Source organism: Oryx dammah, unplaced genomic scaffold, assembly GCF_014754425.2.
Source record: "Oryx dammah isolate SB20612 unplaced genomic scaffold, SCBI_Odam_1.1 HiC_scaffold_3, whole genome shotgun sequence".
In the NCBI taxonomy this organism is placed as follows: domain Eukaryota; kingdom Metazoa; phylum Chordata; class Mammalia; order Artiodactyla; family Bovidae; genus Oryx; species Oryx dammah.
In genome coordinates, this window is record NW_024070187.1 from 114,788,663 (window position 1) to 114,814,602 (window position 25,940).

Below are 25,940 nucleotides of genomic sequence, written 5' to 3' on the forward strand. Positions count from 1 at the left end.
GAATTACCAGTTATAGAAGATGACAGTTCCCCTTTTGGAGCCGTCTGAGCTCCTGAGGGACTCTCTTGGGACAGGTCATCATCAGTGTATTCCCTCAATATCAAGTGAAATGGGTTTGAATGACTCAACAAAGGATGTAAGAAATGCCGTTTTTTTGTTTTTTTTTTTATGAAATTTAATCTGCTCCCAGCTCAAATTTGACAGGGAGGTGGGAAATTCCTCTTTTTACCAGCCTCGGTTGCAGGGAAGTCCCGGGGTTCTGACACAGTTGAGAATACTGGGGGAGAGCTCTGCTCTTTAGTCTGTTACTGTCACTTTCAGATGGCCGCCCTCCTGGTCTGGATGTGCTCTGGGGTCCTGCCTCCCCGCTCTGGGGTGCCCTCTTCTCTGCAGGCCCACAGAGGATGTGGGTATGGGGTCCCTCTCCTAGACATCCCTCCCCTGGCAGTGTGCAGCCCCTGCCCCACCGCCTTGTACCCACCGGCTTGCCCATCCTCTCCCAGGAGCCGCAGCACACTGCATGGTCTTCACCCAGCCAGCCGGTCCTCAGCCACGCGCCTGCTGCCCAGGCCTGGGTCTGAGGACCAGGGGAATCAATCCGTTCCTGTCCAGGCCCTGGGCCAGGGCGCCTGCCCAGCGGCTCCAACCTCATTCCTTCGGCGAGCCTGGGGAAGGCTGGGCTGTACTCTAAAGGTCTCCAGGCCCAGCTTTGGGTCCCAGGGCTCGGGGCAGTTCACTTCACCTTTCTGAGCACCGGTGTTCTCACCAGCAGAAAGGCCATGGGGGACAGTTCCCAATTTCCAGGCCAACTCCCCTATCTTCTGAGGTGGAGATCAGGCGCGAGAAGGGCCCGTTGGTAGTGACTCAGTATCCTGGCCACTTCTAATTGCATCCGCACAACCACATACTCCGTCTTGGGGGTACCCGGATTAGGGCAGACAATGGAGATTCCGGGGTTCCACGGGCACTGCGGGCTCTGGGAACCCCGGGCGCGGGCGGGGGTAATGCCTACCGCTAGGCCGCAGGGAAGGGTAAGGATCTGGACCAGGGTGGCCATGTTTAGCATATTAGATACAAGACACCCCAATAAAGCTGAACTCCAGCGGCTACTTTCTTAGCATGTTTGTCCCACGCAATAACTGGGCGTCCCGCCTTTTATTTGGCAACCCTGCTCTGGGCGGGCGGAGCCGGGCGAAGCGGGGCAGGGGGCACGGCCCCACGGTCTTCATTCGGGCTAGGGTTTCCGGGTCCTGGGTGGGGGCGAGAGGAGGCCGCGCGGCTCAGGCGGCCCCCAGGCGGCGCGCGGGCCCGCATCCTGGCTGCTGCGCCCGCAGCCAGCGCTCGCGGCTCCGCTCCAGCTCCAGCCTGCGCTGCGCCTCCAGCTGCGCCTGCGGGAGGGCGGGCGGGCGGTGGAGGTCGGCGCGCGGCGCTCCGCCACAGCCGGACGCGGCTTCCCTGCACGCCCCCCTACCCCGCACCTCGCGTCCCAGACCCCCGCCCGGCGCGCCCTCGCGGCCACCCCCGGGCTCACCCGCTGCTTGGGGCGCATGGCCCGCGGCGCCGGCACGTGCCCCGGGGCCGCCCGCGCGCGCCGCTCAGCCGCCTTCTCCTGGATCCGGCGCTGCAGCTCGAGCACACGCTCGTCTTGGGAGGGCGCTCCGGCAGCCGCCCACCGCGCCTTCTTCTCCTCCCACCTGGGCGGGCGGAGGGGCCGGTTTAGGAGGGCCCCGCCGCGGTGGACCTGAGGGGTTTAGGTGCCAGCGGACAGTGGCGCCACACCCCCGGGGAACCGCTCCGGGAGGGTTCTCCCCGGCGCCTCTTGTCTTTTTGCTCCTTGTATTTCACAGTTGAAAGAGTATTCCACAGGTTTGCCTATGCACGTTTCCGGGGATGAGAAAAGCCACCGCCTCTTCATCTTACCCTGCCTTCCCCGCTCTTGCCTAGATTACTGCTGCTAATATTCCGCTCGGAGAAGGCAATGGCACCCCACTCCAGTACTCTTGCCCGGAAAATCCCATGGACGGAGGAGCCTGGAAGGCTGCAGTCCATGGGGTCGCTGAGGGTCGGACACGACTGAGCGACTTCACTTTCACTTTTCACTTTCATGCATTGGAGAAGGAAATGGCAACCCACTCGAGGGTTCTTGCCTGGAGAATCCCAGGGACCGGGGAGCCTGGTAGGCTGCCGTCTGTGGGGTCGCACAGAGTCAGACAGGACTGAAGTGACTTAGCAGTAGCAATATTCCACTGTCTGTTCAGATCTTTCCATACCAGGCCCCAAGGGGCCCAAAAAGTCACCACAGTGTTCCCCAAACAAAAAAGGTGTGTGTCCATGTGCTTTCCATTGAAAGAGATGTTTGACAACCAGATGCTATGTGTGACCCACCCCCCACCCCGCAAGCCCTAGTTTAAAAAGATAAAAGTTATAGTACTCAATCTTTCCAAGCTGTAGTGAACAGTTTTGGGATCCTTGGAGAGAGGTGACCAGGGACAGGGTATGTAGATGGCACTGGGAGTCTCTGCTTGTTTCTAGCTGTGTCATTGTGCTGTGGTTATGTAGGGCTGTGTTTTATCTCAGAAAATGCACACCAGAGCGTTTATGAGTGCAGTGTCCAAAACCTGCATGGGCTTCCCTGGTAGCTCAGCTGGTAAAGAATCCGCCTGCAGTGCAGGAGAAACCCGATTCAATTCTTGGGCTGGGAAGATTCCCCTGGAGAAGGGGTAGGCTACCCACTCCAGTATTCACAGGCTTCCCTGGTGGCTCAGACGGTGAAGACTCCGCCAGCAAGGCAGGAGACCTGGGTTCGATCCCTGGGTTGGGAAGATCCCCTGGAGAAGGGAAAGGCCGCCCACTCCAGTATTCTGGCCTGGAGAATTCTGTGGACAGAGGAGCCTACAGTCCAGTCGCAAAGAGTCGGACACGGCTGAGTGACTAAGCACGCACTTCCCAACTTCTGCACAAACCCATTAAGTAGCTGGCTCACTGTTAATGGATGAAGTGCAGGGCTAAAGGGTGTGGCCCGGCTCATTTGACCCGACACCGCAGGCTTTTTTTCCACCCTTTCGGAAGGCCTGAGACTTGTCTAAGAAAACAGTTGGGTGGGGGGAATAGAGTGCAAGGGAACTGACTGGAGGGTGGTGGATTGCTGCGAGGAAAACCCACGGAGGGAGGGGGAGAAAGGCAGGCTCCCTTCTTCTTGCTCACCCAGGGTGCCCAGCCCGGGGTCGCCGGTACCCACCTCAGGGCTGCAGACCTCCCCATGGCGGCGCGGCAGAGCGCCACCTGCTCCACCGTGTCCCGCAGTTCCTGGCTCTTGGCGCGCTTGCCCTGGATGATCTGGTCTCGTCGCTCCTCCTCCTGGCGACGCCGGGTCTCCTTAAGCAGGGCCAGCCGCTCACGCAACTCCACGACCGACATCTCCCCCTCCAGGCCATGGCCAGGGGTCTACAGGAGGACCAGGGTAGGGAGAGGCCCCAGGTCGGGAGCCAGGCCCAACCCTTCCCAGCCAGCCCCGGCCCCTGGCTTTCCCCCTGCACCAGCTTCATCGTCCTTCCTGAAGGCCACAGGCCTGGCCCCCATACCCAGGCGGCCTCCCGTCCTCTCGGCGGTGTTTGTGTGGCAATGTCCGCCATCTGGCTTCTCCTGCCTGGGCCCCCTCCACAGCCCTGACCTGCGCAGGGACAGCTCAGCTGGGGGCCTGGTGGGGCCCCCATGGTACTCAGCCCTGTCTCCCCAGCTAGGACCTAGGGGCCCAGACAGAGAGCCCTTCGGACTCTCCACAGCCCGGGACCAGGCCTACCTGCTCCGGCCCATCCCCGGGTGGCAGCCTGGCCTCTTGCGGTGTTTCCCACACTGGCCCCCAGGAGCTGCTGCCCGTCCAGCACCCCTGCCATCCCTCCAGCACCCCTGCCACGCACGCCTAGTGGGTCCCGGTAGCTCCCTCAACGCTCAAGTCTGTGAAGCTGCCTGGCCGGCCCCTGGGGTGCCAGAGGCCTCCCTGGACTGGGTCCTCTGGCACAGCGCGCGGGGGGCAGCCGGGCGTGAGTGGCCGTGTGGACCCCAGATTGCCTTCGGCCTTGGTGGGAATCATGGGTGCACCCTCCGCAGGACGCCAGGCCCAGGAAGATGCAGGGAAGCCCCCCCGCTGGAGGGCGCTGGACAGGCACGGGCCGTGGGTGGCGACCTCACCTGGGTCAGGTCCACCAGCTTGCCCCTGCGCATGGGCTGGAACTCCAGGGCTCGCAGCTGGGAGACGAGGGCACGGCGCCGCCTCTGTTCCTCCTTGGCCGCCTCCGCGCTGCGCTGCAGCAGCTCCCGGTTCTCCTCTGTCACCCCCTGAGCTGGGGGCCGAGCGGGGCGCTGAGGGGCTCGGAGAGCAGCCGGCCAGCCCCGGGGGTGGGGGTAGCTCCCGGGAAGGCCCGGCGCCCCCCCCCACCAGGGCCCGGCGCCCCCCCCACCCTGACCCCTTACCTATCCGCCGGCGGCCCTTCCGGAGCTCGGTCTGTGCTACCCTGACGTTCTTCTGCGTCTCCATCACCTGCTCCACCAGCTCCTTCGTGGACCTTTCCTCCTGGAGGCGCCTCTCCGCGCAACGCTGCATCCGCTCGGCTGTCTGGACACAACCGGCCGCCGTCAAAGCTGCCCGCTCTGGCCCCTGAGCCGCTGAGGTTGGCCCTGAATCACTCGGGAACCTGGGTTTAGGCTCGCCAGCGTCTTGGGGGTCGGGCCTTCAGGGAAGTCCCACCTCACGCCCTCCTGGCCTCTGCGATGGGGGTGAGCCCAGAACCAGGCAGCCGCGGCCCCGGATCCAACAGGGTCGACGAGGAAGGCGGCCAACAGAGCCCAGAGCGGGTCAGGGCCCCCGGTCTGCCCTGAAGCCCACCCACGGCTGACTCCGGCTGAGAGAGGAGGACCCTCCTTGCTTTGCAGCCGCATGGGGCCAGCTGTCCAGATTCTGCCCATGTCTGTGCACCGGCCAGGCCGGCCCCAGGGGAGCCCCAGGCATGGCCTGACAGTTCTCCCACACCCCTTTCTCCTGGAGCCTCTGAAATGCACGGCCCTGAACCGCAGGGCACGCTGCCGCCACTGTGAACCACGTCACAGGCCCTGCATCCTGGCTCCCCTCTTCTGCTCTGCGCCAGGGGTTCCAGCCTCACCCACGTGTTCACTGGGACTGCAGTTGGCTTACTCTCGTGGCTCTTTCAGGGAATATATCACAACTGTTTGATCCATTCCACCATCAAGACACATTCAGGTTGTTTCCCGTTTTGCACTATTGTGAACAATTCAGAATATTATTTTCAGTCTTCGAGATACTACAAAGTGGACTTCCCAAGTGGTCCAATGGTTAAGAATCTGCCTGACAATGCAAAGCTGAGCGCTGAAGAATTGATGCCTTTGAACTGTGGTGTTCGAGAAGACTCTTGAGAGTCACTTGGACTGCATGGAGACCCAACCAGTCCATCCTAAAGGAAATCAGTCCTGAATGTTCATTGGAAGGACTGATGCTGAAGCTGAAACTCCAATACTTTGGCCACCTGATGCGAAGAGCTGACTCATTTGAAAAGAGCCTGATGTTGGGAAAGACTGAAGGCGGGAGGAGAAGGGGAAGACAGAGGATAAGATGGTTGGATGGCATCAACCGACTCAATGGACATGAGTCTGGGTAAACTCCGGGAGATGGTGATGGACAGGGAGGCCTGGCATGCTGCGGTCTGTGGGGTCCCAGAGAGTCGGCACGACTGAGCGACTGAACTTGACTGAGAGTACAGGGGACACAGGTTCGACCTCTGGTCTGGGAAGATGCCGTGTGCTGTGGGACAGCTAAGCCCATGCGTCACAACTACTGTAGCCTGTGTGCTCCAGGGCCCAGGCTCGGCGAGAAGAGAAGCCGCTGCTCACCACAGCTAGAGAAAGCCCACGTGCAGCAACACACACCCAGTGCAGCCAAAAAATAAACAGAAAATTCTTTAAAGACTCTCCATTTAAAAAAGAAAAAAAGATTCCACAAAGGACAGGGTGGGATGTATACCTCCCGTCACTGCCCAGTGCCGCCAGGGGCCCTGGACTCCCAACCACAGAGGTCTTGGCAGCTGGGGGTTCACTTCAGACTCCGTGGCACATGGAGGGTCCGCCTGTGGTGGCGGCGTGGACTCCAGGCACACTGGGCGGGAAGAAAGCCTCAGTGAAGCACTCTGCCAACACACATAAACTGGCTCGTGGCCACCCCTCTCCGTGCTGGTTCATCCCAGGTTCTAAGAAAAGGAACCAGGCTCCTTGGAGAGATGGCCACTTTACGGCTGAGGAGGAGAAGGTACAAGCTGAGCCGGGAGCATCTTATGGCATTGTCAAGGAAGGAGGGGGCCTCCCGCGTGGCTCAGCAGTAACAAACCCGCCTGCAGTACAAGAGACGTGGGTTCAATCCCTGGATCCGGAAGACCCCCTGGAGGAGAGCATGGCAACCCACTCCAGTATTCTTGCCTGGGATATCCCACGGGCAGAGGAGCTGGGCAGGCTACAGTCCTTGGCAACTAGCCAACAGCAAAAGTGACGTGCGTGCAAACTCGCTCAGTTGGTCTGATCCTGCGACTCTATGGACTGTTTGTTTTAAAGAGTAAAAATGAACTTCCCTGGTGGCTCAGATGGTAGAGCATCTGCCTACAATTCGGGAGACCTGGGCTCAATCCCCCGGTCGGGAAGATCCCCTGGAGAAGGGAATGGCAACCCACTCCAGTATTCCTGGCTGGAGAATCCCACAGACAGAGGAGCCTGGTGGGCTACAGTCCATGGGTCATAAAGAGTTGGGACACGAGTGAATGACTTCACTTTCTTTGAAAACTTTGTCATAAGTTTGAGAAATGCTTCGGTGGAAATGTGAGGTGAAAAAAACAGCAGGCTCCTGGAACATGGAGGAGTCCTACCTCAGGTAACCAGCCTCTGTGCAAAGAAAGATGCCTGGTCTCTGGGCGCCCAGCTTGTCGGCAGCACAGAGAGGGCTGGGGGCCTCATCCCCAGCTCCCAGCTCCGTGTAAGCCTCGTGGAGCCCAGGAGCCCCACGGCCAGCCAGCCGTGGAGAAGGCCCAGGGAGGGAGGGAGGGAGGGAGGCCGGGATTGTAGTTCTGCCGGGCAGATTGCCCCGCCCAGCCCCCTCGCCTCTGCTGGTGACTGGGGTGGCGATGCTGCCTCCCCGGCCGCTCCCTGGCCCCCATCAGCCGTGGCCTTAACGTCAGCCCAGCACCGCTGATCGGAGAAGAGGGTGGAGTGCTTGAAGAAAGAGGGGAAGCCAGAAAGCCGAACGGGTGGGCGGGCAGAGGGGCTGCGGCCTGGCTCTCCGGGCCGGCCAGTGGGAGGAGGGCAGGGGTCACCAGGGCGCCCGGAGCCCCGGGCCAGCTCTCGGCTCTGTCTGCTCAGACGTAGCCCTTGGGCCTGTGGCCCGGCCTGGAGTCCAGTCAGGGGCCAGCCTGGCCTCCCGTCTCCACAGCCAGTACCACCCTGCCCCAAGGAAGGGCCTTCAGCTGGAAATTCAAGGGAACGCTGACCGCGCCCAACAGCACCAAATAGAAAAATGCCCCAAGCAGCTCCTAAGGGAACAGTCCACCCAACCCTTCCATGAAGCGCGCTCTCTGAACGGGCGCCCGTGACAACCAGAGTGGGAAGGGTCCTTCTCCCCATGGTTTTGTGTACGGGTCTTCTGGATTAAGTTCACTGTGCAACGGATTAAAAAAGGTAATTATGTGAATTTCATCCATTTTCCCCCCAATATAGTTACTTATTTCTACGGTTCATCAAATTATTTTTACAAGGGGATAAAATTGGGAATTCCCTGGCTGCCCAGTGGTTAAGACTCTGCACTGCCACTGCGGGGCCACGGGTTCAATCCCTGGTCGAGGAACTAAGATCCCACAAGCTGAGCAGTGCAGCCAGAAAGAGAAGGGGGAGACGACATTTAGTGAAGACAGTATATTCTGATTGTCTAACATCTTGAGACAGCGACAGAGCTACACTCAGGACTTTGCAATTGTGTCCTTTTCAGCCCCACTGCTAGAGTGCCTTAATACTGGTGACCAGGGAAAAATCAGAAAAGCCCCCTGACCCCCAGCTATGGAAATCAACCCTGGGCTCTGTGAGGAGGCCCCGGGGCTCAGGAGAATAACTGAACGTGTGTCTCAAGAAGAGGAAATTCAGATGGGCCCCAAACATCCTGGCCCTAAAAGAAAGGACGTCCCGTGGCTTTAGACGGGCAGGGAGGACTGGGGAGGCTGGGTGGGGAGGGCAGGCCCCGTGGGCTGGGCCATGGCCGTGGAGCCTCCAGCCGACACAAAGTCCCATTAACACCCAGAGGTTAAGACTTGGCACTCCCACTTCAAGGGCACAGGTTCAATCCCTGGTCGAGGAACTAAGATCCCATATTGTGCACGGTGTAGGAAAAATAAATAAATAAAATAAAGAACACTCAATTTAAAAACTTAGAAAAAGCAACTAAAATAATAGTTAAAAACAAGACAGAGGCTGTAAAAGTCACTAGTCCAGCACGAACAGCACAGGGAAAAATGAGATTTTCTCTTCAAATGCTCCTGTGCAAGTTGCTCAGCCATGTCCGACTCTTTGCAACCCCATGGATTATACAGTCCATGGGATTCTCCAGGCCGGAATACTAGAGCAGGCAGCCTTTCTCTTCTCCAGAGGATCTTCCCAACCCAGGGATCGCACTCAGGTCTCCCGCATTGCAGGCAGATTCTTTACCAGCTGAGCCGTGTCTAATCTGTTAGTTTGCTCGTAAAACATAGTCGTCATCTAAACGCCTGTAGCTGGATGACCCAGGAGGGGGAGAGGCGCCTCTGGACCCACTCGGGGTGGGGCGGGCAGGGTCAGCTTCACTCTGGGGACACGGCTCGGGGCTAGCAGTGCTGCCCAGTTATGCGGACAGTCAGTGGGCGAGATGCAGGGTGGCGGGAAGCCAAAGGGTTCTGTGCCTGCTTCCCAAGAGCAGCCCAGCTCCTGGAACACGGAAGGAGGCCGGAGGAGGAGGAGTGAGGAGCCCTGAGGAGTTAGGAGCAAGGCGTTCGGGGGGGAAAGCCTGCGGGGGTGGGGGTGCTTTCCTCCCGGGAGGAGCTGCTCCCCCGGCACCGCGGATGGGTCGCCTGGACACAGTCTCGTCCCCAGCAAGGCCACTCATCAGGCTGCAGCTTCTAGTCCAAGCCCTGGCCTCCAGCGTGCACTCCTCTGATGGGGTCTCTGCCCCTCCAGGTGGCTCCCCTGGGCTCCTCTCGGGGTCTCCAGTCAAGGCAAGTGCGCAGCTGCTCAACTACAGCCCACTTTTGCCCTCCGCCCCCACCCCCCGCCTCTGGACATTTCCGCGTGAGTCCCAGGGACTCTCAAACTCCAGGGAGACTGCTCGGGACTCATCCCAGGAAGGCACGGAAGGGTTAGCATTAAGAAATCCCTCATACAATTCACCACATGCATAGAGGTTGGGGGTAAAAGTGGATTCTCTCCACAGACACTGCAAAAGCCTTTACGAGAATCGACACCTGGAACGTCCATGTCTGGGAAGACGGCGGGGGGCTGGGGGGTGCAATTTCCCTACTCCTCCCACTCGGCACAGCTAAAACCCCCGAATATAAATTATCAAACATACAGGGACTTCCGTGGTGGTCCAGTGGCTAAGGCTCCGTGCTTCCAATGCGGGAGGGGCCCGGGTTCGATCCCCGGTCAGGGAAGTAGATTGCACATGCCGCCGCTAGGCCTTCCCTGGCGGCTCCGAGGTAAAGAGTTCACCTGCTAATTCAGGCGATGACATGAGCTGGATCCCTGGGTTGGGTAGCTCCCCTGGGGAAGGGAATGGCCACCCCCTCCAGTATTCTTGCCTGGGAAATCCCATGGACAGAGGAGCCTGGCGGGATATCGTTCCATGGAGTCACAAAAGAGTCAGCTTAATAACAATCATAATGAATACTGCAACTAAGACCTGGGACAAAAAATATTAAAAAAAAACATACATAAGAAGACAGCTAACAGTGGAGGGAAGAGGGCCGGCTGGCTAGGACTGCGGGGCCTGAAGAATGGCACGGTGCTGGGGCCCCTGGTCTCTTTTTTAACCTTCTATGTTCTAGGCTAGGGGCTGAAGGCCCCCAAAATGCCTCAAGCACAGACAAAAAAGCGCGACCAAAGCCTGCTGTCTCCAACGAGTGTCAGCTGCTCAGTTGTCTGACTCTGCAACAGCATGGACTGAAGCCCCAGTCCACCAGGCTCCTCTGTCCCTGAGATTTCCCAGGCAAGAATCCTGGAGTGGGTTGCTATTCCCTTCTCCAGCGGATCTTCTCCACCCAGGGATTGAACCTGGGTCTCCCTCACTACAGGCAGATTCTCTACCAGCTGAGCCCCCGGGGAAGCCAGGAGCCACCCAGAGAGACAGGAGCAACGTGACCGTGCTCCAGCCAGACACCACAGACAAAGCCTGGGCAAAGGCCGAGCGGGCGTGAGCTTCCTCAAGCCGTGGGAGATAGGGCACAGGAATCTGAGCAGGGGCCTGCCCTAGGGGTCCGGTGTGCCAGAGGAGAGCTGGCAGCAAGCTCAGCAACCTGGCGTCCACCCCCACCCGTGGGAACAAGGGTCCTTTCACCACCACCCCCCGCCCAGGGTGGCGTCAGAGGAAGCTGAAGGCCAAGTGAGGGCTTTCCCTTCACACTTGCCACGTGACAGCGAGGGCCACGTGGGGGCAGTTATAAGGTGCCCCTGCCACCCCCGGTCAGGCAGCTGTTGGTGGAGGACTAGCGGAGCCCTTGCCCTCACGAGTAGCCCCTCTCGGGGGTCAGCAGAGGCACGTGGGGAAAGTGGGCTGATAAGCCTGCCTGGCAGTAACGCACTGGTGCCTCCCTTCCCCGGCCAGAGCAGCATCAGAGAGGGGCAGCTCAGACAGAAGGCTTAAATGCGATCCAGAAGCTTGGAACACAATACCCAGAATGCCCAGGTTTCAACTGGTTATCACACACAAGCCAGGATGGTCTCCAGCAGAATGAAGACACAATCAGCAGACACCAGCACTGAGGTCACAGAGGTCTGACAGTGGTTTATAAAGAAGCCGTCATTAAAATGCTTCAACAAGCGATTATAAAAGACATGATCTCAACAAATCTAAGCTAAACAGCACAGAGTATGTTCAACAACCACGATGGAATCGACCGGAAATTAATGACGAGAAAGGACAAATGCTTGGGAACTAAACCACATACCCCTAAATAATCCCAGGGGCAAAGAGGCATTTTCAAGTGAAATGAAAAAGGACACTGAACTGAATGAAAGTGAAATACAAAATACCAAAGTTTGTGGACACAGCCAGGGCAACAAAATAAACGGAGACGTACAACACCGAGCACTTACAACAGAAAGGCAGCGGAGTCTCGCGTCAGCAACCCGACTCCGACCTCAAGAACCTGGGAAAAGAGTAAAGTAAACCCCAAGCAAGCAGAAGGAATAATAAAGAGCAGAAGTCAACAGCACTGAAAACAGTAGAGGAAAATCAATGAAACAAGAAACCGGTTCTTTGAAAAGATCAATGGAATTGACAGACCTCTAGCAATTCTTACAGAAAAAAATGAAAAAACATAAAATAATCAATATCAAGAGTGAGAAGCTTTAGACCCTACAGACATTAAAGAGGATAGTAACAGAATCTTAAAAAGAGTTGTTAAAAACAACTCTTACATTCATAAATTTGGCAACTTAGTGAAGTGGACAATTTCTCAAAAAACAGAAACTGGCACAACTTACCCAAAACGAAACAGATCATTTGAATCACCCTGTAACTTGTAAGAGAGTTCAATTTCTAATTTAGATACATCCAAAAAAGAAAACCCCAAACCCAGATGATTTCACTAGAGAATCCTACCATGTGTTGAAAGAATTATTACACAATCTTTCCTAGAAAACAAAAGGAGAAAACACTTCCAAATGCATTCTATGAAGTTAGAATTACTGTGATAACCAAAACCAGACAAATGACATTACAAAAAAGAAAACTATAGATTAACCCTACTTCTGAAATTACATGTAAGAACACCTCTAAGAAAATCAAACTAGTAGCAAATAGAATTCAACATACATAAAAAAGAATTATACGAACACCACAATCAGGTGGCGTGTATTCTTAGAATGCAAAGCTGGTTCAACATTTGAAAATCGGTCAATGGAATCCACCATATTAACAGGCTAAAGACAATCACACAACTGTATCCATTGATCCAGAGAGCCACCGGGCAAAATTTCCTGATAAAAACTTTCAGAAAAAACCAGGAATAGAAGGGAATTTAACCGACTTGATAAAGTGCACATCTACGAAAAACCTGACATCTAACATTACACTTAACAGTGAATGACTCCTTTCCCCCAAGACGGAGAACGAGCCAGTGCAGCAGGCGAGAGGAGGAGAGAAACGGAATGCAGGCCGGAAAGGGAGGAACAGATGGCACCCGTGGCACAGACAGAAACCCGAGGAAACGACGGCGAGAGGAGGAGAGAAACGGAATGCAGGCCGGAAAGGGAGGAACAGAAGATGGCGTCCGCGCCACAGAGAGAAGCCCAAGGAATCGACGACAAACTGTCCTGTGTGTCCTAGAAAACTAGTTAGGGAGTTCAGCGAGGCCACGGGACACAGGAACGACACGCAAAACCAACTGGATTTTACAGACTGTCATTCACTATGTGGACAGCAGAACTGAAAATAATAGTGCCAGCCACAACCGCTCGAAAATCATGGAAGAAATACTTAGGTGCAAGTCTCACAAACATACATACAGAAACCTAATAACCAGATGAAAGAAATAAAAGACTGAAGCAAGTGGAGGCGCGTCCTGCATTCGGGGACTGGAAGACTAAACTGGACGGCATCCACTGGACTGGATCTCACACCAGGCGTGAGAATAAGCTTCCAGTGGGTACAGATCCAGGCTTAAAAATAAAACCACACAAATGCTAGAAGAGAATACGGCTGAATCCTTCCATACCAGGCACATGGGAAAAGCCTTCCTCACTCTTCCAAATCCAGATACAACGAAGGAGAAGACTGTTTGATGACACAAAAACACATTTGCACGGCCAGAACACTCCATTCAAGTGAAGCCGAATGAGCAACCCGGGCAAGATACCTGTAATAATACATTATAATTAAACGGTTACTTTCCTTAACAGGTAAGTGAAAGTTGCTCAGTCATGTCCAACTCTTTGCAACCCCACGGATATACAGTCCATGGAATTCTCCAGGCCAGAACACTGGAGTGGGTAGCTGTTCCCTTTTTCAAGGGATCTTCCCAACCCGGGGATCAAAATCAGGTCTCTCGCATTTCAGGTGGATTCTTTACCAGCTAAGCCACCAGGGAAGCCCAAGAATAAACTAGTCAATCTAATCACACTAGGCCCACAGCCTTGTCTAACTGAATGAAACCAAGCCATGCCCGTGGGGCGACCCAAGACAGGCGGGTCATGGTGGAGAGGTCTGACAGAATGTGGTCCACTGGAGAAGGGAATGGCAAACCACTTCAGTATTCTTGCCTTGAGAACCCCATGAACAGTATGAAAAGGCAAAATGATAGGATACTGAAAGAGGAACTCCTCAGGTCAGTAGGTGCCCAATTCACTACTGGAGATCAGTGGAGAAATAACTCCAGAAAGAATGAAGTGATGAAGCCAAAGCAAAAAAGCAAAATCAATACCCAGCTGTGGATGTGACTGGTGATAGAAACAAGGTCCGATGCTGTAAAGAACAATATCGCATAGGAACCTGGAATGTCAGGTCCATGAATCAAGGCAAATTGGAAGTGGTCAAACAAGAGATGGCAAGGGTGAACGTCAACACTCTAGGAATCAGCGAACTAAAATGGACTGGAATGGGAGAATTTAACTCAGATGACCATTATATCTATTACTGCAGACAGGAATCCCTCAGACGAAATGGAGTAGCCATCATGGTCAACAAAAGAGTCCGAAATGCAGTACTTGGATGCAATCTCAAAAACGACAGAATGAACTCTGTTTGTCTCCAAGGCAAACCATTCAATATCACAGTAATCCAAGCCTATGCCCCAACCAGTAACGCTGAAGAAGCTGAAGTTGAATGGTTCTATGAAGACCTACAAGACCTTTTAGAACTAACACCCAAAAAAGATGTCCTTTTCCTTATAGGGGACTGGAATGCAAAAGTAGGAAGTCAAGAAACACCTGGAGTAACAGGCAAATTTGGCCTTGGAATGCGGAATGAAGCAGGGCAAAGACTAATAGAGTTTTGCCAAGAACATGCACTGGTCATAGCAAACACCCTCTTCCAACAACACAAGACAAGACTACACATGGACATCACCAGATGGTCAACACCAAAATCAGACTGATTATATTCTTTGCAGCCAAAGATGGAGAAGCTCTATACAGTCAACAAAAAAAAGACCAGGAGCTGACTGTGGCTCAGATCATGAACTCCTTATTACCAAATTCAGACTTAAATTGAAGAAAGTAGGGAAATCCGCTAGACCATTCAGGTATGACCTACATCAAATGCCTTATGATTATACAGTAGAGGTAAGAAATAGATTTAAGGGCCTAGATCTGATAGATAGAGTGCCTGATGAACTATGGAATGAGGTTCATGACACTGTACAGGAGACAGGGATGAAGACCCTCCCCATGGAAAAGAAATGCAAAAAAGCAAAGTGGCTGTCTGGGGAGGCCTTACAAATAGCTGTGAAAAGAAGAGAGGCGAAAAGCAAAGGAGACAAGGAAAGATATAAGCATCTGATTGCAGAGTTCCAGAGAATAGCAAGAAGAGATAAGAAAGCCTTCTTCAGCAATCAATGCAAAGAAATAGAGGAAAACAGAATGGGAAAGACTAGAGATCTCTTCAAGAAAATTAGAGATACCAAGGGAACATTTGATGCAAAGATGGGCTCGATAAAGGACAGAAATGGTACGGACCTAACAGAAGCAGAAGATATTAAGAAGAGGTGGCAAGAATACACAGAAGAACTGTACAAAAAAGATCTTCACGACCCAGATAATCATGATGGTGTGATCACTCATCTAGAGCCAGACATCCTGGAATGGGAAGTCAAGTGGGCCTTGGAAAGCATCGCTATGAACAAAGCTAGTGGAGGTGATGGAATTCCAGTTGAGCTGTTTCAAATCCTGAAAGATGATGCTGTGAAAGTGCTGCACTCAATATGCCAGCACATTTGGAAAACTCAGCAGTGGCCACAGGACTGGAAAAGGTCAGTTTTCATTCCAATTCCAAAGAAAGGCAATGCCAAAGAATGCTCAAACTGCCACACAATTGCACTCATCTCACATGCTAGTAAAGTCATGCTCAAAATTCTCCAAGCCAGGCTTCAGCAATACGTGAACCGTGAACTCCCTGATGTTCAAGCTGGTTTTAGAAAAGGCAGAGGAACCAGAGATCAAATTGCCAACATCCGCTGGATCATGGAAAAAGCAAGAGAGTTCCAGAAAAACACCTATTTCTGCTTTATTGACTATGCCAAAGCCTTTGACTGTGTGGATCACAATAAACTGTGGAAAATTCTGAAAGAGATGGGAATACCAGACCATCTGACCGGCCTCTTGCGAAATCTGTATGCAGGTCAGGAAGCAGCAGTTAGAACTGGACATGGAACAACAGACTGGTTCCAAATAGGAAAAGGAGTACGTCAAGGCTGTATATTGTTACCCTGCTTATTTAACTTCTATGCAGAGGACATCATAAGAAACGCTGGGCTGGAAGAAGCACAAGCTGGAATCAAGATTGCCGGGAGAAATATCAATAACCTCAGATATGCAGATGATACCACCCTTATGGCAGAAAGTGAAGAGGAACTAAAAAGCCTCTTGATGAAAGTGAAAGAGGAGAGTGAAAAAGTTGGCTTAAAGCTCAACATTTAGAAAACGAAGATCATGGCATCCGGTCCCATCACTTCATGGGAAATAGATGGGGAAACAGTGGAAACAGTGTCAGACTTTATTTTGGGGGGCTCCAAAATCACTGCAGATGGTGACTGAAGTCATGAAATTAAAAGACGCTTACTCCTTGGAAGAAAAGTTATGACCAACCTAGACAGCATATTCAAAAGCAGAGACATTACTTTGCCAACTAAGGTCCGTCAGTCAAGGCTATGGTTTTTCCTGTGGTCATGTATGGATGTGAGAGTTGGACTGTGAAGAAGGCTGAGCTCCAAAGAATTGATGCTTTTGAACTGTGGTGTTGGAGAAGACTCTTGAGAGTCCCTTGGACTGCAAGGAGTTCCAACCAGTGCATTCTGAAGGAGATCAGCCCTGGGATTTCTTTGGAGGGAATGAGGCTAAAGCTGAAACTCCAGTACTTTGGCCACCTCATGCGAAGAGTTGACTCATTGGAAAAGACTGTGATGCTGGGAGGGATTGGGGGCAGGAGGAGAAGGGGATGACAGAGGATGAGATGGCTGGATGGCATCATGGACTCGATGGACCTGAGTCTGAGTGAACTCTGGGGGATGGTGATGGACAGGGAGGCCTGGCGTGCTGCGATTCATGGGGTCGCAGAGAGTCGGACATAACTGAGCAACTAATCTGAACTGAGCCTATCTCCAGGGGATGTTCCCCACCCGGGAATTGAACCGGGGTCTCTTGCGTTGCAGGTGGATTCTTTACCAGCCGAGCTATATAAAGTCAATGAAATGAAGGTTAAAAGCTCACAGAAAATGAACATGGTCAACTAGTCTCTGACCAAGGCACCAAGAAAATTCAGTGGGGAAAGGACAGTCTCTTGTATAAATGTTGTTGAAAGAGCCAGATTTATGCAAACAGTGAGATTGAACCTCTACCTCAACCACACACAAGAATCAACTCAGAATGGATCAGAGGCTTCAATGTGAGGCCTGAAGCCATAAATGGGCTTACCTGGGGGCTCGGATGGTAAAGAATCTGCCTGCAATGCAGGAGACCTGGGTTTGATTCCTGGGTCAGGTAGATCCCTGGAGAAGGGCATGGCAACCCACTCCAGTATTCCTGCCTCGAGAATATCATGGACAGAGAAGCCTGGTGGGTGCATGTCCATGTGGTTGCAGAGTTAGACACAACTGAGCAACTCTCAGCTTCTCTTTTTGGGCTTCCCAGAGGGCAGCAGTGGTAAAAAATCCGCCTGGCGATGCAGGAGGCTTTACGAGACCCGGGTTTAATCCCTGGGTCAGGAAGATCCCCTGGAGAAGGAAATGGCAACTCCCTCCAGTGTTCTGGCCTGGAAAATTCCATGGACAGAGGATCCTGATGGACCACAGTCTATGGGATCGCAAAAAGTCAGACACGACTGAGCACTCATACATGGAATGGGAGATGATATTTGCAAGTCATATATTCGATACAACTAGACATCTCTTCAAGAAAATTAGGGACGCCAAGGTACATTTCCTGCAAAGATGGGCACAATAAAGGACAGAAATGGTGTGGACCTAACAGAAGCAGAAGATATTAAGAAGAGGTGGCAAGAATACACAGCACAACTATACAGAAAAGAACTTAATGACACAGATAACCATGGTGGTGTTATCCCATAGAGCCAGACATCCTGAAGTCCAAAGTCAAGTGGGCTTAGGAAGCATCACTACAAAAAAAAGCTAGCAGAGGTGATGGAATACCAGCTGAGCTATTTCAAATCCTAAAAGATGATGCTGTGAAGTGCTGTACTCAAAATGCCAGCCAATTTGCAGAACTCAGCAGTGGCCACAGGACTGGAAAAGGTCAGCTTTCATTCCAATCCCAAAGAAAGGCAATGCCAAAGAATGCTCAAACTACCACACAATTGCATTCATCTCACATGCTAGTAAAGTCATGCTAAAAATTCTCCAAGCCAGGCTTCAACAGTACATGAACTGAGAACTTCCAGATGTTCAACCTGGATTTAGAAAAGGCAGAGGAACCAGAGATCAAATTGCCAACATCTGTTGGATCATAGAAAAAGCAAGAGAACTCCAGAAAAACATCTACTTGTGCTTCATTGATTACGCCAAAGCCTTTGATTGTGTAGATCACAACAAACTGTGGAAAATTCTTGAAGAGATAGGAATACTAGACCACCTCACCTCCTGAGAAATCTGCATGCAGATCAAGAAGCAACAGTTAGAGCTGGACATGGAACAAGAGACATTTCAAAATTGGGAAAGGAGTAAGTCAAGGCTGTATATGGTCACCCTGCTTATTTAACTTATATGCAGAGCATATTATGCAAAATGCTGGGCTGGATGAAGCACAACCTGGAATTAAGATTGCCAGGAGAAATATCAATAACCTCAGATATGCAGATGACACCACCCTTATGGCAGAAAGCGAAGAACTAAAGAGCCTCTTGATGAAAGTGAAAGAGGACAGTGAAAAAGTTGGCTTAAAACTGAACATTCAGAAAACTAAGATCACGGCATCCAGTCTCATCACTTCATGGCAAATAGATGGGGAAACAGTGGAAACAGTGAGAGACTTTATTTTCTTGGGCTCCAAAATCACTACAGATGGTGACTGCAGGCATGAAATTAAAAGACACTTGCTCCTTGGAAGAAAAACTGACAAACCTAGATAGCATATTAAAAAGCAAAGACATTACTTTGTGGACAAAGGTCCATCTAATCAAAGCTATGGTTTTTTCAGTAGTCATGTATGGATGTGAAAGTTGGACCATAAAGAAAGCTGAATGCCGAAGAATTGTTGCTTTTGAACTGTGGTGTTGGAGAAGACTCAAGAGTCCCTTGGACTGCAAGGAGATCCAACCAGTCCATTGTAAAGGAGATCAGTCCTGAATATTCACTGGAAGGACTGATGCTGAAGCTAAAGCTCCAATCCTTTGGCCACCTGATGCGAAGAACTGACTCACTGGAAAAGACCCTGATACTGGGAAAGATCGAAGGCAGGTGGAGAAGGGGACAACAGAGGATGAGATGGATGGATGGCATCACCGACTCAATGGACACGAGTTGGAGCAAATTCTGGGAGGCAGTGAAGCACAGGGAGGCCTGGGGTGCTGCAGTCCACGGGGTCACAAAGAGTTGCACACAGCAACAGGGTGAAGAACAGAGGCAAATGCGTCTTGCCGGAGGAGTGATACACATGAACCTGAGGCACAGCCACCGACTCAGACCCTTAGAGGCACATCTGACGAGAGTGCGCTGCTGCGCATCCCTGGGCCCTGCAGGCTCCCGCCTCGTCCAGGCTCCTGCCAGGCCCTCTGGACGGGACACCGGCAAGGCACCCCCAGCCAGGCCATGTCTCCTGCGATCTCCAGAGCGTCCTGACTGGACACGTGGGCGACGCATATACCCTCTTGTGTTTGCATAAGTCCCTCAGTCCTCTAGTCTCCCCTTACGTGTAGGTGCGGGGACCAACCGACCCTGCTAGTAGGGGCGGGGGGCAGCCTGGACCCGAAGTGCCAGCCAGTCGGCACACTGAGGCCCCTCCACCACCGCCCCCTGCCCCGGCCCGGGCCCCTCAGGGCCAGAGGACCCAGCCTGGCTCTGTGGGTTTAGGCGGAAATGGCCGGGTCAGCGACTGCAGGAGCAGCCCGGCCGCCCCCCAGCCCCGGTCACCTCCTCCTTCTTCAGCTCCGCCATCCGCCTCTTCTCCCGCGCCACCTGCTGCCGCGCCAGCGCTGCCTCCTCGTGGCTCAGCTTCCCCCGCAGCCGGCGGACCTCGCCCGCGGCCAGCTGCTCCTCCCGGTCCTTCGCCTGCATCCGCCTCTGCCACTCGAGGAACTCGGAAAAGTCCCCGGCCCCGTCCACGAGCCGGTCCACCCTGGGGAGACGGGGCGGCAGGCGCGCTGGCGGCTCCCGAGAGGCCTGCCCGGAGCCCAGGGTCCCCGGCACGGCGCGTGGCCTTCACGGGCGTGGCCGCTCTGCACCGGACACCTGGCCCCAGGCTGCCCGCCCTGGTCCAGCATGTGCACCCACCCTCCGGCCGCTTCTCCCTCCTCCTCCCTTCAGCTGCCCGTCTGTCCACTGTCACCTGTGTCCGTCTGTCCTCCACCTCCCCCCCCCGCCCACCCATCTGTCCCTCTGTCCATCTTCTCATCCAGCCGGTCAGACACCCAAGCTCCCCCAACAGCCCAGCTCTCCGGCTGAGAGCAGGGCCTGAAGCCGGGGCCGTCTAGGGGAGGGGGCACCAGAGAGAGTTCCCAGGAGGAAGTGGCCCCTCAGGGAGGTGTGGGGTGGCCGGGTTTCCCTGAGCCTCCTCCTCCTCATCTGTCCATCTCCTCCCCGAGTGGAGATGACCTTCCTCACTGCGGCCATGACCCTGACGCTGGGCTTCTCGAGCCCCTGGGGCTGTTCAGGTGGGACCGTGTCCCTCCCCCCCGGACCCCGCAAGGGACGCCCGAGGCCTTCCCGTCCCCACCTCTGCAGCTCCTTCTCCACCTGCCGCTGGTACAGGGCCCCTTCGCGCAGGATGGCGGCTGTATTGAGCTTGACCGGGGCGTTGTCATTAGGCTGCAGGAGAGGGTGGGGGCGGGCTGTGATGGGGGTGGGGGGGCAGCCTTGGAGCAGCTAGTGCCCCCTGCCTCTCTGCCCTCCACACCTGCCCCCTGCCTGGCACTACCCTGGGCTGAAAGGGCTGGGATGTCCTCAGTGGGACAGGCCCGGAGGCGGACGCATGGGGAGAGGCCCCAGGATTCCCGCTCACCACGTAGAAGGTCAGTTTCTGGGCCTTGAGGATACGAGGCGGGAGCCGAAGCCGGGGCTTCTTCTTGGAGTCCTGCGGGAGTCCGGGTTTGGCACCTGTGCCCACGGGTGCCCCCAAATGCACCCTGGGGAGGCCTGGCCCACTCCCCTCTGCCCAGCTTGTCCCATGCAGGGTCCCTGGGCAGGGCCCTGCAGCCGCCTGGGTGGGTAGGGAGGGTTTGGGGCCAGGGACCGCGGTTCCCAGTCTGGGCCCTGCAGCCTGCAGGCTCAGGGGCCCTCTCCCCGCTGCCCTGGGGCTGCCCCAGGATGGGGCCGGCTGCTCCCTGCCCAGACTTCGGCTCTGCTGACCCCCTCAGGGTTGGCATGGTGGTCCATGGGACAGCAGCTGGTGAGAGGCACCCCCACCCACAAGCACTCAGCCGTGATACCCAGGCATGCTGCTCCCGGATGGGGTGCCCTCTCCCCTGGCCTGCCCCCACTGACCGTGGGAGGCTCACCTCTGGCCTATCTGCTGCCACCCAAGCGGGTCAACGGTGTGGGGTGGTGGGGGACAGGCTAGCCTCTCCCAAGGAAGCGCCGCTCAGTGTCCACCCAGCACTGGGCCACCCAGTGCGGGGCCTCCCGGCCCAGCTCCCTGACTTTCTTTATTGACAAATGCATCTTGGGGTTTTCTCTCACAGAAACGTTAAATACGCAGTGTGGGAAAACCTGGAAACAGCCGGAGAGGGCGAGGCTGTCCCTGCTGGCCTGGACCGCGCGCGCGCACGGCCCGCCGGCTCAGGGGCCCCGCGCCCCGCTGCGGGCCAGGGAGAGGCCTGTGTGTGGAGCCCCGCCCAGGGCGTGGGGGGCGGGCGTCACCTGCAGCTGGGGCTCCCCGCGGCTCCTGGGCACCGCGCACCGCAGCTCCTTGATGTTGGCCTGCAGCAGCAGCTCCTGCGCAGGGACAGACGGCTGCAGCCCCGCCGGCCGCCACGCGGTCCCCCAGCCACTCACGCACAGGCCGGCTCGCCGCCCCTCCCCTGCCCGCCCCGGCCCCCGGCACCCCCCCAGGGGCCTCCCCGTGCAGCCTGCCCACCTCAGCCTTCCAGCGGTCGTATCTCTTGGTCATCTCCAGGAGCCGCTGCTCCTTGGGCGGCTGGTAGGTGCTCCTGGGGACCTGGTCGGGGGACAGTGGAAGGGAGAGCCGAGGTGACAAGCCGCACTATGAAAACTAATAAGACCAATAAAAACCGGAAAAACTAATTGATGTCATGAAGAAAAGGATCTGGGTCAACGACAAGGAAATTGAGAGAGCTGATGGAGGCGAGGGGGTCCATGGAAGGCCTCTCAGGGAAGAGACTGTAAGGAGACCAGACAGGTGGTGGGACTGGACTGGGACCCTGAGAGCGCCCTGCACCATCCCTTTACCCTTCACGTACTCCATAGTTCTGCTGGGGGATGCGACTGGTTCTGGGAGGCTGAGTCCATCACAGGCACTCAGGGCAGAGCCCAAGACCGGTCAGAACACTGCACTCCCAGTCACGGTCACCAGGTCAAGGGCAGACATGCGACCCCAGCTGGTCTAATCATACTGTCACAGGACTCTCAGCCCTAGGTGTCTCCTCTCATGCCCTGGACAGTGAGTTGTGGGCATGAGGCCTGGATGTTTAGCACTATGAGGGAAGTCAGCCCAAAGATCAAGCTGACCCTCAGAGGGGACTAGGGGAAAGAGAGTCATGAAGAAGCAGCTCTAGCACCCTTATCAAACTATGCCTGAAGCCGATCCTAATTCAGCCATGAGAGTCAACTAGTCCTCTATCGTCTAAGCCAGACTGAGCTCTTTTTCCTTGTAATAAGAAGCATCTTGACTGAGAGACATCAACAAGGCAGGGGAGCGGGAGGCAGCGATAAAGAGTCTAGGCAGATGGGATAGACAGGCAGAGACCCCGAGGTGGGGAAAGCCTGCACCCGCGCACACACACACGCACACACACATGCACACGTGCGTGCACGTGCACACATACACTGTGGGGAGGCAGAGGTGCATAGCAACAGGGTTAAAGAGGGCTCTGAGTGCCAAGTAAGACAGGCCTGCACCCTGCGGCCACCCGATTCACTCCACGCCTACTGACCAGACCTCACTCCCTGGGCCCCCACTCCCCTGGGCAGGCTCTGGGTCAGCCAGGCTTCCCTCTCTGGGCGAGATGGGGTGGCAGGGGCATCGAATGCTCCTGGTCTGGCCCATGCACCCTCAGCCCTGGAAGAACCCAGCTCTGCCCTGGCCCACACAGCCCACGCTCCCTGCCTGCACAGGCCGGGCCCACGGAGACCGACTCCACTTACTGGTCTGGTCTCGGCCACCTGGGGGACCGGCTCAGGCACAGGGATGGCACGGGGCCTGGGGGTGGTCAGGCTGAGCTCCTTGGGCTCTGTGACCTTTGTCTTGCTCTTTGGAGGAGAGAGCTGGCTGGTCAGCTCCCCCTGCAGCTGGTCGATCAGCTCCTGGATTTCCGGCTGCCACCTCAAAGGCAAAGTGGGAGCAGCTTGGTACAGCTGCCTGTGCAGGTCAGTGAGGGGATGGCCCCTTGGCACAGGGGAGGAGGCTGTGAGCGGGCAGCAAGCGGGCAAGTCAAAAGCAGGCTCCCTGGAGCTGCACCGCCCTGATGGGCGGAGAGGAGGCCGTGGGAGGGGGCGGGGAGGAGGGAGTCTCAAGGTGGGGGTGCCCCGGACCAGGGGTTCTGGAAGGGCCCTGCTGGGCTGCCCCTGAGGTTTGGGCTCCGCCCCCCATGCCTCCTCACGCCAGTGGGCACCGCCGGCCATTGCCCACGTAGCCAGTGGGTGATGCCTCCCGGGGAGACTGCTTGGTGTGACTCTTTCCTGCCCCAGCCTGAGGTCCAAGGTCACCAGGAGGAGGAAGGGCATGTCTGAGGGTCAGCAGGGCTGGGGTCTCATGAGGGGCGGGGTCGGTGAGGAAGGGGGCTGCTCACAGAGCGGGTGGGGAAGGCTGCACATGGGGTGCTGGGCGGGGCTGCAGGGCCTGCAGGCCTGGGCAGCTGGGAGCAGCCCCCAGGTGGGCAGTGAGTCCAGCCAAGTGGGAGCGAGGCCCTCCCCCTGGGGAAGTGCCGGCTCCGGGAGCACCCCGCTGCTCAGGGCTGGGCCTCCTCCTCTGCACGGTGGGGGGCCTCCTGTACCCAGCTGGCACCCGAGGGCTCTGCCGCTGCCAGAACCACCTGTCGGCCCGTCCCCAGGAAGACAAGGTGGCTCCCCCCACCCTGGCAGAGAGGGCTGGCTGCGGGGGGGCACAGCTGCGTGCTGGCCCTGGCAGGCCCACTGGAGGCCCCGCGGGTCCTGGCCTGCGCCAGCCCAGCCAGCATTGGCCCGAGCCTGTTGAGGGAGGTTGCGGAGGCGGTGGGGACAGCTTTGGGATGACGGGCCCAGGAGTGGCGCTCCAGGGGCAGCTGGGAAAGAGATGCAGGCCCACCCCCCGCCCCCGGCCCCGGCCCCAGCCATGAGCTGGCTGTCCGGGAGGATACCCTGCCCCCAGGTGAGAACTCCGGTGCTGCCCACCTCATCAGGGGGTCGATCCAGTTCTCCTTCACGTGGGAGGTCTCATAGACGAGGCTCCACTCGTCTTTAATCCATGAGCCAAGGTTCAAGGGGTTGAAGAGGAACCTGAGGAACTGAGGGAAGAGGGAGCCGCGGGGCCAGACCCACTAGGTGAGAGTGAAGCCCCCGGGGGCTCCCCCAGCAGGGAGTCAGTGCTGCGGGGGCAGCTGTGGCCGGCGCACCCCCTGGACACCTCAGCCTGCTGCAGGCAGGGGTCCTGCCCCCCTGGCCTGCCCCCTCCTGTGGGCCCCGGGGGAGCTGCCCGTCGTTCACCTGGGCCCCTGTGTTCGCCAGCGGGGTCCCTGTCGGCTGTGGGCCCCAGGCTTCAACCCCTGTACCTCCTGGGCCTGTATGACGCCCTCACCCCATCCTCCTCACCTGCCCTGGTTGGGTGGGGGCTGCGCAGGCCCACAGCCCTGATGCCCAAGGGGGTGGCGGTGGGCAGGGGGCAGCAGAAGGGCCCCTGGTTGCCTGCTGCTGCCTCCTCTGGGGGCCCACTGCCCCCACAGGCGCGTCCGCCCCTCCTCCTTCCGCTCAGGCCTCCCTGCTTCCTCAGGGAGCAGCTGCCAGAGGTCCTTCTAGAGCCTTTCACAGCTTCCCACTCGGCAGCCTGGCCCCTGCTCCCCCGCGCCCCAACCCCCCAGGTCTCTGTCTACCCTCTGGGCACCACGGAGGCTGTCTCAGCTCCTCGCCTACCCCCTCCCGGTGTTAGCTCCATCTTCTAGTTCCTGTTCCCACTTTCTGATGAAGGAGGCAGTCAAGCTCCTATGGTTGGGGCATGGGGTCTCTGCAATTCCTCCTCCCAGACCACTGCTCCTGGGGCCCACCACTCCACCCCCAGGCCCCTCCTCTTCTCAGCACAGGGCGTCTGTTGACCCCCATCTGGGGACACACCGCTCCCCGTCCACCCGCAGATGGGGGCTCTCCGAAAGGAAGCCGCATCGGAGAGGGTGTGCTGGCCGTGGGCACTGGCCGGGAGGCTGAGGCTGGTGCAGGGTCGGCTCCGCAGCTGCAGGACCCGGGGCAGGCTGACTCACACGTGGGCCTTTTGCTCAACTATCAATTTAAAGACTCTGACAGCGGAGTGTGAACCAAGTGCAGGCACTCCAGCCCGGAAGCTGGCCCCGGGGCGAGGAGGTGTTGTCTCTGAATAGCGCTCAGAAAATGCTGTCACGAAATGAAGCCCTCGCTTACGCTGACTATGCAACACCCAGGCACTGTGAACTGCTATCGTTTATATGTGGACAGGAAAATGAGTGGCTAAACGTGTCCCTGCCTGCGGGGGCGGGCAGATCTCTGGGCGGTCGTCCCGGGAGATCTCTGGGCGGTCGTCCCGGGAGTGTCCCGGCTCCTGGCTCCCCTCCCCCCTGACCCCCCCTCCCCCTTCAGGGCTTCCCTCCAGAGGGTCCCCAAAGCACTCCTGGGGTCTCAGTTGTCCCTCTCTTCTCCAGGGAGTCATTATCCTGGCCTGGGGGCTGCTCTCCCACCCCCAAGCCAAGTAGGGAGGAACCAGCCAGTGGTTGAAAGCCTGGCCCAAGAGCCAGCTCTGCTGCTCAGTCGAGTTAGTTACCAAACCTCTCTGTGCCTCAGTTTCCTCAACTGTGGGCTGAGTGCCTGTAGGAGTGACCTCACCCAGTCCCAGTGAGGGTGGACCAAGAGCTGCTCTCAGAGGACGCCGGGGCCACAGCA

General features: G+C 56.3%; 1 protein-coding gene across 1 annotated transcript in view; it reads right to left on the reverse strand.

Annotated features, from left to right (window-relative positions):
* Positions 1-1,280: 1,280 nt before the first annotated feature.
* Positions 1,281-25,940, reverse strand: part of CFAP99 (cilia and flagella associated protein 99) — a 39,523-nt gene continuing 14,863 nt past the window's right edge. Inside the window, exons 5-16 of the mRNA XM_040237343.1 lie at positions 24,213-24,325; positions 22,989-23,166; positions 21,742-21,822; positions 21,525-21,599; positions 20,668-20,739; positions 20,383-20,474; positions 19,581-19,785; positions 4,471-4,612; positions 4,189-4,340; positions 3,239-3,444; positions 1,532-1,694; positions 1,281-1,388 (exon numbers count right to left, since the gene is read on the reverse strand). Of these exons, the coding sequence (XP_040093277.1) occupies positions 1,281-1,388; positions 1,532-1,694; positions 3,239-3,444; positions 4,189-4,340; positions 4,471-4,612; positions 19,581-19,785; positions 20,383-20,474; positions 20,668-20,739; positions 21,525-21,599; positions 21,742-21,822; positions 22,989-23,166; positions 24,213-24,325 (1,587 nt within the window). The remainder of the gene's footprint in view (positions 1,389-1,531; positions 1,695-3,238; positions 3,445-4,188; positions 4,341-4,470; positions 4,613-19,580; positions 19,786-20,382; positions 20,475-20,667; positions 20,740-21,524; positions 21,600-21,741; positions 21,823-22,988; positions 23,167-24,212; positions 24,326-25,940) is intronic.